Source organism: Miniopterus natalensis, chromosome 10 (genome assembly GCF_054644295.1).
Source record: "Miniopterus natalensis isolate mMinNat1 chromosome 10, mMinNat1.hap1, whole genome shotgun sequence".
Classification (NCBI taxonomy): Eukaryota; Metazoa; Chordata; class Mammalia; order Chiroptera; family Miniopteridae; genus Miniopterus; species Miniopterus natalensis.
Genome location: NC_142090.1, coordinates 12,019,897 through 12,038,412, shown reverse-complemented (window position 1 = coordinate 12,038,412; position 18,516 = coordinate 12,019,897). Strand labels below are relative to the sequence as shown.

General features: G+C 37.2%; 1 protein-coding gene and 1 pseudogene across 7 annotated transcripts in view; both read right to left on the bottom strand.

The window, feature by feature from the left end:
- CNOT4 (CCR4-NOT transcription complex subunit 4) overlaps positions 1-18,516 on the bottom strand; it is a 127,513-nt gene that overhangs the window by 38,016 nt on the left and 70,981 nt on the right. For 4 of the 7 annotated variants that reach the window (XM_016222052.2, XM_016222066.2, XM_087821004.1 and 1 more), the window contains exons 4-7: positions 11,809-11,895; positions 10,573-10,674; positions 9,723-9,848; positions 6,885-7,009 (exon numbers count right to left, since the gene is read on the bottom strand). In XM_016222052.2, the coding sequence (XP_016077538.2) occupies positions 6,885-7,009; positions 9,723-9,848; positions 10,573-10,674; positions 11,809-11,895 (440 nt within the window). Of the gene's footprint in view, positions 1-6,875; positions 7,010-9,722; positions 9,849-10,572; positions 10,675-11,808; positions 11,896-18,516 lie in introns of all 7 variants that reach the window. The other 3 variants (XM_016222045.2, XM_016222060.2, XM_016222073.2) reach the window with 1 other exon arrangement.
- Positions 672-4,832, bottom strand: LOC107544259 (signal transducer and activator of transcription 2 pseudogene; annotated as a pseudogene).

Here is an 18,516-nt window from a genome sequence, read left to right as displayed (position 1 = left end):
GATCTGTAATGGGTGGACAGAATGTAGATATCCCAAGGCTACCACCAACAGGTCAAAGTTCTTACAACACCTTGCCATCAGATGTCAAACTTGCTTCCTCAACAAACTCTGTGTCTGCTTAAACTGTGATCCTATTTACAAATTGGTTGTTTTACATTTAACATCCACCCATTATCATGCCAAGAAAGTTCAGAAGGGAAGACTGGGTACACAAAGATAAATTGCACATGGCTTTTTTATTTAAAACAAACCAAAAATCTACAAGTTTCCTTTTCTTCCCTCTCTGCTCCCTGCTCCCTTCTCCTCAGGTCAGCATGAAGTTTTATTGGCCACTTCTGCTCAGAAAGGCCTCTTTCTGAACAGGGATGTTTCTCTAACATACCAGGCATGAAATAGCCACATGCACAGGCACACCTAGAAGATACTGAAGGTTCGGTTTCAGACCACCATAATAAAGCAAGTCAACCTGTTTGCTGGGAAAGGGCCTTGCCTTCAATTTAAAAAAACAAGCAAACAAAATAGCTGAGAAGTACAATAAAGTGGAATGCAATAAAATGAGGGGTGCTTGTACAGAGCCTTTCATTTGCACCTCAGGTTACACTAGAAGCACATCTTAGAGCAATGGCAGTTGTTTCCTGGGACTGGCTCTAGAACAGGTCCAGCTTCAGTGGTTGTTGCAGCTCATCCACCTGTGTGTTCAGAACCACAATGAGCGTATGTTTTGGGTATTTCCTCCATTCCTGGAGACTAACTATCTCTTGGTAGTGGCACCCAGAAGCCTCATCCCAGGGGATTTGGAGGTAGAGGAAGCACAGCAGGTTCTCAGCTATGTTCTCCTTCAGTGAGCAGCTGGTAGTGGCGGATGCTCTGTCAGTGTGACTGCAGCATCTCTTCGGTGCAGGGCTGCACAGAGCAGATGGAACCTCATCACCGTCTTGGTGTTCTCCCTTCTGGTGATCCACTGAGGCACAACAGGCACCAGAAATGGTCTCTTCAGCAGCTGGTGCTCTTTGCTCTGGTTCACAAAGCCCATGATGTGTCCATCATTCCAGAGATCCTTTAGGTGGTCATGTACCAGGTTCAAAATTTTGTCTAGCCATGTCCAGAACAGTATTTTGCCTGGGGGGGGGGGCTCTCTCACTTAATGAAGTCACCCCAGGACAACAATGAGCACTAGATTCTAGAGTTCTGCCCAAACAGCTTATCCCTCAGCTTGCTCAGCTGCTCCAGGTCAAGGGCTTGGCCAACGTAGTAAGACTGCCAACTGAGAGCAGGGCCCAGCAGAGTCTAGGAAGACTTTTTTTTTGGGGCGGGGGGAGCGGGGGTTTGAAAAAGAGGTGCTGATTCTGGGGCTTTGAGCTGAGCAGACTGAACCAGAGAACTGAGGCCCAGACAAATGAGAGTAAGTTCATCTTAGAAATAAAAATAATAACCACATGGAGAATGTCTATTTTCAGCTCCTGCTTCAGTCCCTGGTAGGTGTATCCAACCATGAAGCTAATAATATGCAGTTTCTCTGTCACACCTAGTAGCCCCAATGCTGCCCTTTCCAAATCACCTGAACACTGCTCAGTGAGGTAGCCCAAGTCCCAAATTAAGCCCCGACTCTGCCCTTTTTTATCAATGTTTTCTGGTTTGAAGTCAGAATGCTGAACTTCTGGAAATCTTGTAATGACAGTCTCTTGTCAATGGGGATTTCTGTAGACAGTGATCCCACTGTCTTCTTGGAATCTCAGCGTGGCCTCCTTTGTAAACTTCCTCCCAGTCTTGAGGTTGAGGGGTCGATGGAGAGTTAAGGGCAAACAGGGCTGGGTTTCTACCACAAAGGCTTTGCAAAGCAGACACTATAGCAATTCTGTGACCTAGGCCTTTTGTAGCTCCATCCTTTTGGTCAGAGGGTCATCCTGATAGCTAACCAGGTGATTTAATCCCTTAAGCAGCTGATGCAAGTGAAACAACAGTTTTGCTCCAGCTGTGAACCACTTCTCCAGCTATTCCAACCGTGGTCCAGGGAGTTCCAAAGCAGGCATTTTGCTGCTAGACTTTCCATGGCTCCAACTTAGGCAGCACTTGCTCAATTAGGGTGGTTAATTGGACTAGCAGTGCATTAGAAGCAGCCAGAGCCTCCTTTTTCCTTTTGTCCAGTTCACTGAGTCTCCCATAGAAGTTGCTGTTCTTTGGTTCATAGGGGTTCAAAGCGGATATCCACACTGGGGTCTGGGTCTTATATCAAAGGCAGAAGACATCCTGATCATCTTTCAGTTAGCTGATGGATTTTACCAGCTTTTCCATCTTAGCCCTCAATTCCAGGATCCAGGATTCAATCTTATGTTGCCAGCTCTCCACAGGTGTTTCAAGGCCTGGTTCTGCTTGCTTGACTGAGCCCTTTGAGCCTGGATCAGAATTAAAGAGATTAAAGATCATCTCAGCCAATTGGGTAGGACCCTGGGGAAAGGTCTGAACATCCTGATAAAATTTTCACAAGTTGTGCTGTAGCAACAAGCACTTGGGTCCTGGCTACAGCAGCCATACTCATAGTTCAGTTGGTAAAAGAAGTGGAAGAATAGCACGTTAGTCTTGGAGTTATCGTTGCCCAGTACAGTCTCCTGGCCAGTTCTGGTCTTCAATCCAGATTGCCAAGTAACAATCAAATGTCCACCAGCAGGAGGCTATTTGATCCTGAAATGGGCTGTCAAGATTCTGCAGAATCTCCCACTGTACCATTTGGGGTCTGAGTTTGGCTAAGTACTCAATCCCCACTCCCTTTAGTGGCTCTGGTCACAGCTTCTAGTCCCCAGAGGGAGTTCCAGCACCAGGGCCTCCAGCCCTACCTTGGCTTCAGACCCTCTGACCCACCCCCACGTAGCAAACTTGAAAGGGTGACTGAACGCCAGAGCTAGACATTCCCAGCCAGATGTACCAACACTGGCTGCCACTCAGCTCAGACTTTTATCAATCTCTTTCTGCCACATTGAAAAAATAGTTTACATTTTCAAGCAAAATTTTGTTGTTCATTCCATTTTCAACAGGAAAGATTACCAACCATTTGCATAGCACAAAACAGTGGGGCACCGGTTGCCTAGTAAGGGAAAAAACCTAGAAGGGTGCTGAAAAGTTGAAGTATATTAATTTTGTTCTCTTGGACAAAAGCAAAGAAAAGCAGACAATATAAACTGAACTAAATAAGAAAGAGAGAGGCAAAAATAGGTTGACACTCATCTTTGAAAGGGCTACAAGCTGGAAGACCACCTATACCTATAGTTCACTCAAATACTGCCAACTCATGTGCTGAGAGAAAGCAAAATCAAGACACCTGAAGACACAGTGATTAAAAATCACTGAATTTAAGTGGGACTGAAAAGTTTTAATAGGTAGTTTTGTCTCATAACACAATCAAGACATTCATTCCAGAAGGTAATGATGTGTGTCTAAATCTCTGTAGATAAAAATTCCTAAACATGTTTTCATACAATCTCACTAATTTTTTTTAAGTTCTAGCTCTAAACAGTTCTGAAATGATGATGAGATTACAGATTTCTCAGGAGTAAATATTTTTCAATTAACCCAATAGTCAGAATCCAGTGCTGTGAAGCTCTTCAAAAAATAAATACACATGTTTATATTTATTTAATTAAAGTATAAAGTGCATTTCCAGGTTCTATCCCTGGAGATTCTAATTCAATTGGTCTAAATCGAGATGCCTGATATCCGATGATCACTGCACTAGAGGAAGTGAAGAGGAACATGGTGAAAATAAATCTATCAAATCAAGTTTCCTCAAAGTCTCTGAATTTATTACATTTCAGAGCTAGAAGGATCATTAATATCAAATTTAAATACTTTGTTTTATAGGTAAAGAAATAAAAATTCACAACTATCTGCAAGTAGGCAGTCTGACACAACTGTGCCTCCATTTGGATCTTTAGATACTTGGCCAACTTTGCTGGCTTCTAACTTACCCAAAGTCTTCAGTTGGTGAACAAATGGTGTCTCAATCTAAATGAAGGTATTTCAAGCCCCAAACTTAAAAACAAAATACCCAGTCCTTAAATATCACTACTGTACAGCTTTTTCACTTCCCACTCTCCAAGTAACTTATTAATATAGAAAAACCATCAATACTCTATCTGACAGATATACTTTCAAATTCATAATAATGGGGGGAAAGAGGAAAATGACAAATTCCTTTTTAGGATTTATTGTTCACTTAAGTGAGACAGGAATAAAGAGAGAGTGGGATTAGTAGCTTTGGTACTCTCAATATTTGTACTCTGGCTTAATAAGAAATAATAGAAAACTACATTATAAGTTTAGTGTCAGTGTACAAGGTTCCAGGTTTTGCTTTCTTGGAATTCTTCTATAACTGCTCCTCACTACATAGAAATGCCAAGAAAAGAGGGAAAGGAACCATTCGTTTTCTTTTTTCCCCCCCATAAAGTTTAATTCTCACCCTATCTTAAATAAGAAAAACTTCTCTTGGGTAGGACCATGGAAAGAGTCATGCTACTTATCATTCTAACTTGGTAAGTCTTCCCTGTGGGAAGAAGAAAACTTATCTACAAATTTGTTCCTACTGCTGTACCCTGTACGGTGGCAATGTAGAAATGGGCCCAAAGCAGACTTGGCAGCACTGAAAGTCAAACTTACTCTCTTGCAGGGGTTAGCATGGAAAGAAAGAAAGCTACAGGAGTTTGCCAAAACAAACCAACCAACCAATAAACCACAACTCTCTCTAACTTAGGCCATCACCACCCTTAATAAATTTTGCGGAACTACTTAAACAAACAAAAAACAATCTCTCTCTCCCTAGGAAAAAACTTCTTATATCATGTACCTATGCAAAGCCTAGAACCATGTTAAAGTTTATTCTGAATCCCAGCTGAGATTCTGTAGCACTGGCTTTGGATAAAGTTATAAATGGTCAAAATCATACTTAAGAGTGGATAATACATTGAAGATATCCTTATAAAAGTAAAGAGTGGGACGAGGATGCCTGCTAGCACCACTTTCTAACACTGTTGCTTGATTTTTAGCCTAGGGATTCTCAGTGTGTTGGGGGGTCCAACACAATAAAACAAAGACCAAAAAATAAATCTTTTCCTGAGGGACACAAATGACTTAAATAGAGAAATACACATGATAATGGTTGCGATGACACAATGTTATATTATATAATATATATTCTTCCAAATTGGGATTTATGAATTCAAATATTGTGAAATATAAATAGATTGGTCAATTATCTATAGATTGTATTTATATAAATTCACAGGAAGAAAAAATACTACAAGGAAATACTCAAATCATTTTCAGAAAAATGTCTCAGTACTGAGATTACATACAATATTTACTTCTGTATGCTTTATATACTTTTTTAATTTCCTTCAATAAAAAGATATTACTTTTCTATTCAGGAAAGAAGAAGAGACCATCTAAAATTTAAATTTCTGCTCTGAATTCTCTAGGTACTATAAACCCCGCATACGGTTTTAATTCAAATGACATTTTCAATGAGAACAATGATGTATATAAATATTAAAAGCCACGGAAATAAATTTTTACTACAATAACCCCATTCCTATAAGAAGCACTACAGAGTCAGCAACCAATGAGGTAAATAATAGCATATGGTTCATAATAAACATACAGGGGCTGAAAAGGGTAGGTACAAAAAGATCAATGGAAAGGGTCAAAGATTATCAACCAGAGAGAATTCTTTTGGACTCAGCTTTGATATTCACAAAGTTCACATAGTTTATTATACAGTAACTTTATGTTTTACTCTGTGGTCTCTTCTATATATATTCATATAAACTTGTACATGTGTGTGTGCATGTGTATAAACAAGAATTATTTATAAATAATCTTTACTATCAAAGAAACTTAACAAGGACTTCAAGAATTTAAATACAATTTTGAAGAAACTGACTCTGACAATAATCCATGTAATTATTAGCTGTATCTGAAAAATGGCCCTTACATTATTTTAGTCCTAAGTAGACACTGGACTATACATATAACACCCAGACATTTAAAACAACACTTAAGCAAATTTAACTTTGGAATACATTTTTTAAAAAAGACAATCAACATATCTAAGTTAATTATAGCTATTTACTTTAAATGAATTCATTTTATAAAGGTTAAACATGCCAAATTTAAAAAAATAAACAAAGATCCTAACTCATCAAACTCAAGGAACATTCAGGACCGAGTACAATCCCAAAATTATTGTTTTTATTGATCAGACCATTTTCTGACAGGCCAAAGCCAAATATAATAAAAGCACACCATTTCAGAATGAGACCTGGCATTTAAGACTACAAATCTGTTTAAGTGTTGACACCAGGTCTGCGCAAAAACAAGTTGTCTCTTAAGAGGAATACGGTTGTGAGTATGGGACACCCTCCTCACGCAAAGAATGTAAGACTTCAGTGATTCCCAAGACTAGACAACAATAAATATTTGTGCCCCCGACACACAATACTTCAAAAACTCCCTCTCCCTTTTACAGTCTTTTGTTGTCCTAATTATGTCAGGGTAAAAATCTCAATTAGGTGACAAGAGCCTTTTAATAACCAACATCCCTTAATTTCCTTTTCATCAATATGCGTGTTCCTAAGGCTCAGAGTAGTCTGCAAATCACTACAAATGTGAAACTATTGAGAGGCTCATCTAAATTATCACGAGGGAGCAGCAGGCAACAAATATTCAAACCCAGAAATTTTGACTAAACATTTCCTATACAGCGCAACAGTTCTGCATAAAAGTGAGATATTGCAATAAGAATTCTGTATGAAAATGATGTAGGAAAAAAAGTGAAGATCGCTAGACATGATGGTAAGGTGTCTGACTGTACCAACATCCGTACTTACGTATCATACCTCTGCAGTGGGGTCACTTTGTTCTTATTCTTATCAACTGAACCCGTAGATAGTTGAAGAAAATTGGGGTTTAATTTATATAATTCTTGTAGTAGCTTCTGTTCATATTCTTGGTGTTTACCTGCCTAATGGAAGAAGCAATTGAAACTGCAGTAAGGTTCACAAAATGACTGGTATAAAATATTGAATTACTTTCTGAATTATTAAAAGATATCCTAAATAAAACATGTAAAGGTTTTTCATGTCAGAGAAACCTGTGAGGAGGGTAGCACAAAATTTCTAGCCCAATGAATGTTCTTCCAACAAAACAACAAAACTAATATATTTCCTTAATAAAGGCATTACATCAACAACTTTATTGTGTAGAAGAGTATGCTAAGAGACAACATTTTTGCAAGCTCAAAAAACCTACTTTTAAACACCATCTTCATATAAAAATTAAATATTGCAATAGGCCATTATTAAATTTTCTGAAGATCACTGAAAATCAGTCAATTTCCTTTTCTAAATTAAAATGTTTATGTTTCTACCTAACATTTAATATATTTTAAACTCTAGACCAGGGGTTGTCAATTTACAGCCAGCCACTTTGTTCTTGTAAATAAAGTTTTATTGGAATAGGAACGTTCATTCATGAACTGTCATTTATAAACTGTCTATTATTTATGAATTATCTATGGCTGCTTTTGTGCTACAACAGCAGAGTTGAGTAACTGCTGCAGAGACCATGTGGCTCAGAAAGCCTAAAATATTTACTAACTGGTCATTTACAGAAAAAAGTTTGGAAATCCCTGCTCTGTATACAACAAAGAAAATTCTGTATTTACTGTAGTTAGTAGTTATATATCAGAAGGCAATGTCAGAAACATTATGGGAGAAATTAGGCAAAGACTGACTGTGGAAACTAGTCATATATGGAAATAAATTATAATGAAATTACTTTGAATAACTTTTCTACTATCTGCATGTATATCAGGACTGGAGTGACATTTTTACTTACCTTCAGGATTAATTGTTTTAAAAGTGTGGTCTAAATAGATCTTATGGGAAAACCAAAACCAGAACAGAACAGATCAGATCAAAACAAAACAATAAAAACAAGCAAAGGCAATATCATCTAATTGGGCACAACTGCATCACATACACTGCACAATGCATCGTTCCCTGTTCTGAGAGAGGTCTTGTCTGTTTCAATTGGATCTCTAACTATTTCACAGGATACTGAATTTTGAGTTATACAGTAACAAAAAGAAAATCTTCGGATTTTTGCCATGATATAATTTGTTCCAATTTCCTTTCTACTTTGAGGAAGTATTTTAACAAAGAAATCCCTTTACAAAGTAAATTGAAACTCAGTTTAAAGAAGAGCAAGATGAATTCTGGACAAAAATATTAAATGAATTTTAAAGTACTAAGAAAAAATACAGTTAGATGTGGATTTTACAGCTTTAACACAATGAAAAGCCTTGAAAATTCTTTCGGCAATCAATACTTCAACAGATATTACGGCTTTCATTGGCCACAAAGAGCACAAACTGATATTCAAATGATTCTACAGGGGCAGTTCAAAAAACAGGTTAAATTCCATTACAAATTAAGTTCTGAGAGACTGTCCATCCATTTTCTTTAAAAAAAATTTTTTTTAATTTTTTTATTATAATTGACATACAATATTATATTGGTGTCAGGTGTCATCCATTTTCTTTTACTGTACAATACTACATAAAAATGAGATATAATGGAGCTCAGATATTCTTTGACAGAGATTTTCACTGTAATAGTACCTGTGAGTAAAGCATACTCTCCACTAGTCAAAATTCAGTTCGAAATAGTTAAACCTTAGATTTCATCCAAGAAAGCTTCATCCAAAAAAAAGATCAAAAAGCACTTATTAGATACTAAGAAATAAGCCATCCCACAAAGACAATAAAGACAACATTGTCAAGAAATTCCAATGTATTGATTATAATAGGATTTAATCCGTAGTAATTTCAAGTCAAAAAAGGGTATTATTTCATTTTCTTTAACAATCTGCTCTTAAAGGAGCCCCTACTAAACTTTCTCTAGTTTGACCTGAAGAATGAAAGGTAGCAATCAATGCCCCCCACCTTCTAAATGAGAAGTATTCCTGCAAAAGTCCACAGCAACAATCTGAAGTCCTCAGCTATAATAGGGAAGTGCAGCATTGTGCTTTGGTATAATCCTCATTTAATATGGCGCATGGTCAACATTTTTACTTGTAAAAACATGTTTATACTAAAAACTGAAAGGAGACAGACAGGAGAAGAGGAAATGTAAAAATGAACATAAAATAATAAGCCTTCAATTTACCCTTTACAGGACACTTTAATGGGAGGAACATTTTATAAAAATATCAGCAATATTTGCTAGAATATTATTTTCTAGCATGCTCTGTAAAGAGTAGAGGTTAAGGGGGAAAAATACAACTCATAATTACAGAATCACACTTAGTTGTCATTTTGCTGACATTATCCTTAAAGTAGCATTTCCCAAAATGCCTTCCTTGGTCAATAAAGGTCCAAATGTACATTCCCCATCTTGATTATGTATTAGCATATTAAAGACTCTGAGAAGTCCTGTAGGAAAGAAACCTATTTATCTTCATTAATCTAGCATTTTCAAATTCAGTGGAGCAAAGACCCATTTTTATTATAACAATATCCTACAGAACTGACATTCCATGGAACACTGTTTAGAAAATGCTACTTTAAAGAAATGCCAGTTTTAAAAAAATAAAACCCCTACTTTAGCAATTTTAACTTATAAAGAAGAATCCTCCCCTTTCTGCAAATTTGATAATTCACAATACTTTACTACCTGCATTTCCTCTTTTGTGAAGCTGGCCGCCTCGTCCCCCAATTCATGTAGATACATGCAATCAGGCTTTGGACACTGCATATTTTTTAAGAAGTAACTGCAATATTTTGTTGTACCTAGAGATGCCTGCAAGAGGAAGGGAGGGGGGAAAAAAAGACCCAAAATGTGAAAAGACACCACAATGAGAATTTCCATGTTCTGTGTTTTTACTTTACCTAAAATGATACACACACGACAGAACAAGAAGTATGTCTATGAATACTAGAGAAATAAACTATTACTAGCAAGATGTATTAAAGATGGTGCTCATTTGGAAGTACTAAAGAAAACATCTCAGTCTATGGTTTCTAGGACTTGAGCAACCAATTCTACTTCCCTAGCAGTCAGAAGAGAGACCAAATCGGTTCTGTGCGGGAAGGCACATAAGAAGGCAACTTCCTTTCTCTAATTGTGTGATTTTCTCTCATTTACATAAAGCACTGCTTGGTGGGATCCTTCACTCAAGCATTCATTGATCAGTGTCCAAATATTTAATGACAACAAATCAGAACTATTATCTATTTCTGATAGAATAGTAGATTCATTTTTACAGAATAAAATATGTGTAAATAAAGGAGATTTTAAAAGATTACCCCTAATAATGAAAATGTGTATTAATACCTGGCAAAACAGGACTCTACATAAGTCAGCAGTAAACAAATTAGCTGTCATAGGTTGGCATGGATGCCTAAGAAGCAATCTTCAAAAAGCCTCTCTTCAAATGTATTATATAAATGCTAGGTACTCCTCTACTTGCTACATTTTATCCCTCCCCCATTAAAACAAAAAAAAATCAAGAGGACCATATTACCTTAAGCGTTCTGCCATCTACCACCACATTGTTGACACACTGTATGGCTCTGAGAGCATCTTCTGACCGGATATAGGTTACATAAGCACTGGCACTTGGACCCTAAAGTGAAAACTGTTATTATTTTCAAATTCAACAAAAACATTTTTTTAAAAAATTCTCATGCAACTTGACTAGGAAATTCTAAAAGCCTTTCCTACTACTATCATTAATAATCACAATAATTAGAAGTTGTAGTAGCTTTAATTAAACCATATACTAGCTCATTGTAAAACAATCAAACTTAATGAATTTTATCTGTTTTTAAGTAGACTAAAATACTATGAATAAAATATCTTTGGTAGCTCCGTTGTAAGAGCATCATCCGGTTATGCCAATGTTGTGGGTTTGATGCCCTGGCAGGGCACATATAAGAATCAACCAATGAATGTATAAATAAGTGGAACAACAAATCGAGCCCGACCGGGCATGGCTCAGCGGTTGAGCATCGACCTGGGATCCAGGCAATCTGGGTTCGATTCCCGGTCAGGGCACAAGCCCAGGTTGTGGGCTCGATCAGTGACTCTCTCATCATTGATGTTTCTATCTCTCCCCCTCTCCTTTCCTCTCTCTGAAATCAATAAAGATATATTTAAAAACAAACAAAACAAATCAATGTCTGTCTCTGTCTTCTCCATTCCCCCCTTCCTCTCCCTCTCTAAAATCAATTTTAAAAAATCATCTTTGGACTGGCATGTATTATTTTAAAGTCATTTGACAGGCTCATCAAGGTTACAAAAAAACAAACTTTGAAAGTCAGATTTTAAAAACTAAGATCTGAAGACACTGTGTCAAACTATATCTCCCAAAAATAAATACACTTTGCAAGAATAGTCTATCTGCTAACAGCAGCATAACAAAGATGCTCTATAAAGTTTTCAATATCTGAAATTATTATTAATTAGAAATCATTATCTAATTACTAGACTAGAAATAGACTCAACTTCCCCTCCCTTTCAAACCGTCACTAAATCTTTGTTTTACTATTTCCCTCTTATTACTAGCAATTCACTGTTAAGTCCTGGAAGAGTTCAATGAGCACCAAAAATTGCCCCACCCCACCAACAGAGGTCACTATACTACTTAAATCCTTGACCCTCAAGCTTTGTAATCACAGAAAATAAATTTCCCTTCTGAACAGCCTAGGTCAAACACAAACCATAGGGAGGAAAGGCAAAAATCCTTATAATTAGTTACCTGTGAGCCTGCATATGATGTGCTATTATTGATGACAACTTTATGTATTTTACCAAACTTCCCAAAATATTCTGGTCGTTTTAAAACCTATAAAAAAAGAAGAAATAAAGTATAAACTGTCCCCATATTCATGAACTTTACCCTTATAATGGGGACATACACTATTCAGTGAAAGAAAAATAACTTTCAACATGTTTTAATAAATGTGACCATTTCCTAATTACAATTTGTGTGATTCATCTACAAGAAATCATCAACAGAGTCTAAAAGCTATTTTTTATTGACCCACGGAATAGAAATTGAGACTCAAAGTTTGGTATTTTCTACTATGTTCTAATTTCTGCACCAAAACTCTGGGATTTTATGTTTACAACAGTCTTAAACACAAAGCAGATCAAATATCCTCACCACATTTTCATTAATAGATGATCCCTATAAGAAAAACTTATTTCTTAAAACAATGACCAAAATTATATATTAAAGACAGAGATAAGGACTCAAGGACCTAAGTAGAAACAGTCTTTATTCATAAATCTATTGAATATATGACATGTTAAAGCACTGTTTATGAGCTACAAATTTCAAATATGGTAACAGAATGCTCAACTGTCAATGTCTTATGATTTATTATTGTGTGTGTATATCTATGTATATGTACACATACACAGATACACACACACACACACACACACATATATATATATATTTAGTTTCCTTACGTCAATCAATTTTATCATTTCTCAGCTCTCCAATTTTTTCCCCTCTCTTTTCCTGGTAAATAATGTATGTAAGGTGATAGATGGGGTTTTTAAAAAAAACAGTTGGGAAACAAATTTATACATTTCTTTCTCTATTACCTAGGTTACTTCTTCATGGTTACTTCCCCTCATACTTGTGATCATCTTATGTACTCATTTAGCTTTTCTTAAAACCTTACTTGCTAAGTTGTGTGTGAGAGTACTATCAAGTGTTTGGAAAGAATACTTTGCATACACTTGAATAGGTATGTACAGAAAGCTTTCATTGAAAGAGAGCTTGTTGTTTGGAAAGATGGTAGGAATAGTGTGTCTATAGGTACAATTTAGGAAAAGAACAGAATATAATTTTGAGATAGTTGCAAATCATGGGAAAGGTTTTTGTATCAAGGTACATACTGACAAAAAGTTTAGATGTGTTCTGCATCAGACAAAATCAAAGCTTCGTGAAATAGTCTATGACTGGGGTGTCATTAACTCTTAACAGCTTGCAACTTAATTAATATACAGTTGACCCTTGAACAACACGGTTTGAATTGTGTGGGTCCACTTACACACAAATTGTTTTCAATAAATATATTGGAAAATTTTTTGGAGATTTGAAACAACGTGAAAAAACTCACAGATGAACCACATAGGCTAGAAATATCCAAAAAATTAAGAGTTAGGTATATCATGAATGTATAAAATAGATGTAGATACCAGTCTATTTTATTATTTACTACCATAAAATATACACAAACCTAAATTAATAGTTTTCAAAACTTACGCAAACACAGACCATACATATTGCCATTCACAGTTGAAAGAAATGCATCATTAAATCATAACTGCATAAAATTTAACTGCAGCACATATTGTACTACTGTAATACTTTCATAGTTACCTCCTGTTGCTTCTGCAGTGAGCTCAAATATTACCAGTACCTGCTTAAAATGTCATGTGATGCTAATCATCTCCACGTGGGAAGCTGTCTCTCCAGTACATTGGGTATCACAGTCAAAGTGATCTCTCAAGGTTCTTGTGTATTTTTCATTGTGTTTAGTGCAATACTGTAAACCTTGAAAAACACCACGGCACCCATACCAAGTGCCTAGTGATGCTGGCAGTGCTCCCAAGAAGCACAGAAAAGTCATGTCTTTACAAAAAAAGCTGAAGTGCCTGACGTGTGTCGCAGACAGGCCTGCAGCTGTGGTAGCCCTCCATTTTGACGTAAATGAATCCAGGGTAAGGACAATGTAAAAAAAGAAAAGGAAATTTGCAAAGCCCCTGCTATAGCTACACCAGCATTTGCAAAAACCTTGAGCTTCTGAAAAATTATCTTTTTATCTCGTATTGAAAACGCAGCTGTTATATGGGTACAGGATTGCTGTTAAGAAAGGCACACCTATAGACTCTAATGACTCAAGAAAAAAAGCAATCATTATATGACAGCTTAAAAAAAAGAAAGGTGAAGGAGCTAAAGTTAAAGAATTTAATGCCAGCAAAGGAGGGTTTGATAATTTAGAAAGAGGTTTGGCTTTAAAAAAGTCAAGATAACAAGAGAAGCAGCTCTGCTGACCAAGAGGAAGCAGACAAGTTCCCAGACGCCAGTAAGAAAATCATTGAGGAGAAAGTATCTGCCTGAACAGGTTTTTATTTTTATTTTTTAAATAGACTTTATTTATCAGTTATTATTTTAATCCTCACCTGAATATATTTTTCCATTGCTTTTCAGAAAGAGTGGAAGCGAGGGGGGGGAGAGGGAGAGAGAGAGAACCATCGATGTGAGACACATAGACTGGTTGCCTCCCACATGTGCCCCAACCCTGATAGGGGCTGGGGATAGAGTCTGCAACCGAGGTATGTGCCCTTAGCTGGAATCAAACCGGGACCCTTCAGTCCATGGGCCAACGCTCTAACCACTGAGCCAAACTGGCTAGGTCACTGAACAGGTTTTTAATACAGATGAAAGTGCCCTATTCTGGGAGGAGAAAAAAATACCACAACAGACATTTATTAGTAAAACAGAGAAGCAAGCACCAGGATTTAAGGTAGGAAGTAATAAGCTAACTCCACCGTTTTGGACATATGCAGTCGGGTCTATGATCAGAAATGCCCTTATCTACAAAGCTGCTAACCCCTGAGCCTCGAAGGGAAAAAATAAACACTAGCTGTCAGTCATTTAGTTGTACAACAAGAAGGCCTCGAGGACAAGAACCCTTTTCTGGATTGGCTCCATCAATGCTTTGTCCCTGAAGTCAGGAAGTACCTTGCCATTAAGGAACTGCCTTTTAAAGTTCTTTTGATATTGGACAATGCCCCTGGCCACCCAAGCCCCATCAGTTCAACAGTGAAGGTGTCGAAGTCGTCTACTTGCCCGAGAACACAATGTCTCTTAACTCAGCCTCTAGATCAGGGGTCACAAGGATCTTTAAGGCTCATTACACCAGGGACTCTCTGGAAAGGTCGCCTGCTATGGAAGAGAACCCTGATAGAGAGGACATTATGAAAGTCTGGAAGGATTCCACCACTGAAGATGCCTCGTTGTTATAGAAAAAGCTGTGGAAGCCATCAAGCCCCAATCAATCAATTCCTGCTGGAGAAAACTGTCCAGAGGTTGTGCATAATTTCACAGGTTTTATGGCAGGGCCAACAAAGGAAATCATTAAAGAGGTTGTAGATATGGCAACACAGGTGAGGGTGAAGGGTTTTAAGATACGGATCTTGGGGAAATAAAAGGGCTAAAAGACATCACATTAAAAGAAATTAACAGAAGATGACTTGCTGGAGATGAGTATTTGTGAACCGGAGCCAGACGAGGAGGAAGATGATATAGAAGCAGCGCCAGGAAACAAATTGACATTAGTCCCGCAGGGTTCCGATTATTCAAGACGGCTTTTGGCTGCTCATACGACATGGACCCTTCTGCGACACGACTGAAACTAAGCCAAATGGCGGAAGGAGGATTGGTACCGTATAGAAACATTTTTAGAGGAATGAAAGAGCAAAAAAGCCAGACAGGAGCGATGGGGTACCTCCGTGGAGTTCCGCTGAGTGAGCTGCCTCTCCCGCCTCCCCTCCCTCTCCGGCCTCCGCTTCCCCTCAGCCCACTCGCGCGAAGGCGACGAGGAGCCCTTCACGATAACCCACTTCCACTCAGTGAACAGGAAGACACCTCCTGCCGCACAGTTCACAAACTTCTCTGCTGTGTGTGTGTCTTCCTGTGAAAAATATGTTGTATGAAACATTTTTGTGTCATGACTGTCAACAGTACCTAAGTGGTCGTTGTGTACAACATCATGTGCAAGACTTGTAGGGGAGCAGACAGCCTACCCTAACTCAGGCTTAACAGAGTGATATTTAATATAAAATTAATAATGTGTTTTCTTACTGTTTTATAAGTTTGCTCTCAAAGAATTACATTACTGTACAGTATGCCTCTCTTGTATTTGGATAAACTGTAGATTAGCCTATCATCACAAGTAGTTTTTAAATGTAACAATGTTTCTAATACTGTATTATGAATATGACTATAATATTGTGTGCCCTAAAAATTTAATGATTCATTCATTAGTATATAGGCTAGGCTACCACGAAGCAATCATACAAATTACACTAGGCTATCACAAAACCACCATATTTTCTTCTTCATTATCAATGCATGAATTGTTATACCTATAAATAAATATTTTTAAAATCATCTTTCCATTTCTTATGCCTAGTATTAGTAATACATATAACATCTACAGTGTTTTGTATCATGTAAGACAATATTGATGTAGGTGCTGGCAGATGATTCATCTTGTAAACACACGATGTCAAGTTGTGGTTTTGATTAGTACAGTACTGTAAATTTATTTTCTCTTCCTTAAGATTTTCTTAATAACATCTTTTCTGTAGCTTACCTCATTGTAAGAATACAGTACATAATACATAAAACATATAAAATATGTTAATCTATAATCAACAGTAGGCTATTCGTAGTTAAGTTTTGGGAGTGTCAAAAGTTATATGTAGATTTTTGCGTCATTCCTAACCCCTACATTGTTCAAGGGTCAACTTTACTTACTTTTACCATATTTTATTTTAGATTCCTATCAGTATAGGGTTGTCATGTTTTCTACAGCTGATTGTAATGAATTAGAAGGTTGAAGTGGTTACACTTTTTTCCACCAAATTCCCTGAAGAATACGATAATAATAGTGGCGAAGGTGATGACCCTTGGGTTGTTCACAGCAAAGTCTCAGGGTTGAGGGGAAGGAGGAGTATATTTTGAAAAGTGTTCTGGCAGGTGGAGGGTAGAACTTCATTCAATATTCCAGATGGATGCATACCAACTCAGCAAAAGGCCTCACAGCCAAAATACCTGCTTCAAAGGGTAATGGCTGGTCACAGTTTGTGCTGCATCAGCATCTCATATCACATCTGAGTTTATGGGAGTAGTTCTCAATAAAGGCAGCATACAAGGTGGCATTTTGGAAATTTGTGGGAGCTTTTATTGGGGGACATTGTCAAAGTGACTGGGAGACACTACCGTTGGTCAGTGGATGGGAACCAGGATGGCTTAGAATGCTTGGACTAGCCCTACACAACAAAGAATTGTCCTACACAACTTACAAAATAACCTATAAGACATTCACGTAAATGAGAAGACTGTTCATAATTAAGTGAACCTAGAAACAAATTCCATATTATATATAAACACAAAGTAGTTCCCCACAATTTTGACATATTTTGAATTTACAGGGAAGCAAATAATATGTAATTAAGAGTATAAATGCTCTGTTTGGAATTTTACTAAGAGATGTTTCAGAAAACTGTCACTGACATTGCATGGTACCTGAGTTGCCAATACATACACCTGTAACAATCTGCATTTGTAGTTGCCACATCCACAGTAATTCTCCAAATAGATGCAAGTATCTTACAATTTTATTATGTACTGAAAAATAGTACTTCCCAAACTTGAATACACATACAAGTCATTTTTAGATCCAGCTAAAATGCAGATTTAGATGCAGCAGTTCTGACGCAGGGCCTGAGCTTGAATAATAAACTGCCAGGTGATACTGATGCTGCCGGTCCAGAGGCCAAACCCTAAGTAGCAAGATTCGAGAGTAGCAGTACCCAAGAATTTATAATTAGAAATAGTCTTTTTATAATCACTTGCCTTTTATTTCTCCTTTATGTTTTTTTGCAAATTATGTATGCAGACAGATTATATTATCAAAAAGTCATTTTGTGAAAGTCAAAATATAAAATATTAGTTTTTAAAAAGTGCGTACTATGTCTGATAAGGTTGAAGACCACTGACTCATGGAAAACTTCTGGCCAATATTTGGGTATAGCACCCTCATAACAAAGTAAAATATGTATATAATTACACTGACATGTCACACTGCAGCCAGAATACTATTTTCAAAGTACAAATCTAGCCACGTCACTCTGTTCCTAAGAACATACACCAGTTTCCCACTGCCTTGAGGATAAATTGCAAACTCCTTAGCATGGTCAGAAAGCCCTTCATAATCCATTATCACTTACCTCACCAGCCTCACCTCTCACCACTGCACTCTTCCAGCCAAACAAATCACTTGCAGACCGAGCTCTTTCTCATCCAGAAGCATCTGTATCGTTCCTGTGCCAGAAGCACTTTAACCCAAAGATAAAATAGGGGGACATATCTCCTCCCTGAAGGTCAAGTGCTATCTCTTGTGCCTCCACAGCATCCAGGACTTCTTATAGTGTACTGTTACTTTTGTAAATAAGCAGAGACGACCTTCTTACTGGTGTATGCTAAGTGTCTTACAGAGTGCCTAGAACACTTAAGGTACTCAATAAATGCTTACTGAAAAACTGAACTGTGGGCCTCAATGTATCAGCAAATGGCCTAAGGCTGATAAGAAATGGCCTGCCCAGGCAAGAAAAATTCTTATAATTTAAGCATAGAATATAAAAGGCCATGTGACAG